This window comes from Pterocles gutturalis, unplaced genomic scaffold, assembly GCF_000699245.1.
Source record: "Pterocles gutturalis isolate BGI_N339 unplaced genomic scaffold, ASM69924v1 scaffold7511, whole genome shotgun sequence".
NCBI lineage: Eukaryota > Metazoa > Chordata > Aves > Pterocliformes > Pteroclidae > Pterocles > Pterocles gutturalis.
Window position 1 is genome coordinate 975 of NW_010097697.1, and position 2,753 is coordinate 3,727.

A 2,753-nucleotide genomic window follows, 5' to 3' on the forward strand; every position below is an offset into this window, starting at 1 on the left:
TGAGACCGGCTCGGGAGATGGTGCTGAGAGGGGTGGCTCCTGGCTGCTGAAAGGCTTTACCGGAATCTTGACGGTGCGCTGGCAACCACTACCAGCTGCCAGAAGGCTTTACCAGCACCCTACAGCATGCCAGCGAGCACCACCAGCTGCCAAAAGGCTTTACCGGCATCCTATGGTGTGCCAGCAACCGCTGCCAGCTACCAAAAGGCTTTACCTTACCAGCATCCTACATCATGCCAGCAACCACTACTGGCTACCAAAAGGCTCTACCGGCATATTACGGCATGCTGGCAACCGCCACCGGCTGCCGAAAGGCATTACCAGCATCCTACGGTGTTCCAGCAACACCTACCAGCTGCCGAAAGAGTTTACTGGCATCCTACAGAGTGCTGGTGAGCACCACGGGCTGCCAAAAGGCTTTACCAGCGTCCTGCGGCATGCCAGCAACGGCTACTGGTTGCCAGAAGGGTTTACCAGTGTCCTACAGCGTGCCGGCAACCACTACCAGCTGCCAAATGGCTCCACCAGCATCCGGCGGCACGGCAGGACAGACAGACAGGACCTGGTTCGCGTGGCAACTCACAATTTATTGGCATGAGCCATACACACCAGCGAGCGAGGCAGCACGGTGAAGTGTCACCGCAGGGCACAAAGCCCGGTGACATGGCCTGGAGGCTCCCAGCATGGCTACACAGCACCGAGACGCTCCTGGCTTGGCACCGGCAAAGGCACCAGGCGCTCGCAGTGTCGGCGTAGGGACCACAGGCTCATCGAGTGCAACCACGAGCGCAAGGAATGGCGTTGGTGCCCTTCACCCATGTGATCGGCGCTGCCCAAACTCCCGGCACAAAGCCGCTGGCGAACAAAGCTGCGTCTGCTCTCACCAGAGCCCCTGATCGCATCCGCGCCAGCGACGTCGGAGCAAGACGCATGACCAGTGCCGTGCCAGCACCTCTGCCTGCAGCCAAGGGGAAAATCCTTCCCCCTCCAGCACCAAATTGCCATTTCCCTCTCTGATTTATTTGCCTCCTGGTGCAAACGCACCGCTGCGGCACTGGCAGCTTGGAGAGGGGTTTGGTAAAACCCCTTGGCAAAGCAGGAACGCCAGGAAGGCAACAGTGAGGCAAAGCAATAAACTGCAGAAATTGATAAAACATAATTTTATGGTTTTGGTTTTAAATTTGTTCACTTGGCTCATGCTCGAAGATGGAACTTTGAGCTGCAACGGTGCCACGTGCTCAGCTACCAAATCAAGAAATTAAAAAGAAACAGGTTTCGGCAGTGCGGAAACAGTGTTACCTGTGTAGCCAATTTTCTCGAAGCTGAGCAGGTTGAAGATACTGTTATAAAGCTGCATTTCTTTTTTCCTCGTTTGGTCCATTTCATCTAAAATCTCCATCAGCTCGTTGCCGGTTTTGGTGGGGTGGGTGCATTCTGCTTCGTGCACCGTCAGCTCGTGGTAAGGACCCTGCCAGGGGCAGCCGATCCGCTTGTATTTGCACTGGGTCACCCTGGGGGAGGAGGGGAAAAAAAATCAGCGGGAATATCCACTGGATTGGGATGTTGCACGGAAAAATAATGTGGATCCGGCCGGCCTGGCAGCAAGGACAGCGGGGATGCGTCCTGGCTCGCTCCTGGACGTGGATCCAGCACTTCCCAGTGAGACGGGAACATGAGCGGTAAATCCAGGAGACCCCATGGAAAACCATCAGCGCAGCCGGAGCATGGTGGGTTCCCAATGGCCATGGATGCTGGCACGGAGAGGGGGACCTCTGCCGCACGCCAAAGCGGCACTGCATCCTCCAACAAACCACCGTCACCTCCCAGGGGAGGTGGGACACGGCTGGGGGGGAATTTAGGGGCACAACCACCCTGTGCCAGCCACTGGAAGGGACACAGGGCACTGGTGAGTGCCGAAGATGCCAGCGCCGGTGCGGAAAAACCCCCCTGCCTGTGGCGCCGGGATTGTGGGGGCTCAGCACCACCGTGGTGCCGTGTCGGTGGAGCACCACGAGCCGTGTTGGCAATGCCAGCAGCACCGGTGCCGCACCAAAGGGCAGCCGAAGTTACCTGTCCTGGCATTCCTCCTTCTGGTGCCTCTCCAGGAGGGAGCGGGGGAACTGCTGCATGCAGAAGCCACACTCAGAGGGCAGCTCGCTGACGGCTTTTTCCACGGCAAGGTTTCGGCAACACAAGCTCTTACTGATCTCGCAGCGGCAGTTGGGGCATGTGGCTTGTTCCTCCTTCAGCCGAGCGTCTGCCAGGAGGTGGATGAAGCAGCCGGCGCACATCAGGTGCCCGTTGGTACACTGCAGGGAGAGGGAAAGAAAACATCACATTCTCACCGCATCTGGCGCAGTGGGGAAACCGAGTCACGCAGAGGGAAATAAATTAGTTTGGACCCATCGGCGCCAGTGAAAGACACGTTGTTTTCCCCATTTTGCTCAAAAAACCACCGCGGCAAACGGCCGGTCGAGCCCCCGTGCTGGCTGACGGTGTTTCAGAGGACGGGCAGCGTCTCCGGCTCTCGCACGAGCCTGGCCACGTTGTGACCGTAATTAGGACTGATGGCGTTTGCCTCGGATGGGAGGGGAAGGGAAAAGCTTCATCCCTCCTCCTCCGGTCCATATCCATCCCACTGGAATCCAATTCCACCCATCAGGAAAGCAACAGGAACCGGCTCCAAGGGCTTGGATCACAGGGACAGACACGCCGAGGACCGGCTCCAGAGCCAAACCCGGAATCCCGCTTCC

The 2,753-nt window shown here is 58.0% G+C and overlaps 1 protein-coding gene across 1 annotated transcript in view; it reads right to left on the reverse strand.

The window, feature by feature from the left end:
* Positions 1-2,324, reverse strand: part of CYHR1 (cysteine/histidine-rich 1) — a gene marked incomplete at its 5' end in the record, with an annotated part of 2,924 nt that extends 600 nt beyond the window's left edge. Inside the window, 2 exons of the mRNA XM_010083740.1 lie at positions 1,300-1,511; positions 2,071-2,324. Coding sequence (XP_010082042.1) covers positions 1,300-1,511; positions 2,071-2,324 — 466 coding nt within the window. The remainder of the gene's footprint in view (positions 1-1,299; positions 1,512-2,070) is intronic.
* Between the last annotated feature and the right edge of the window lie 429 nt (positions 2,325-2,753).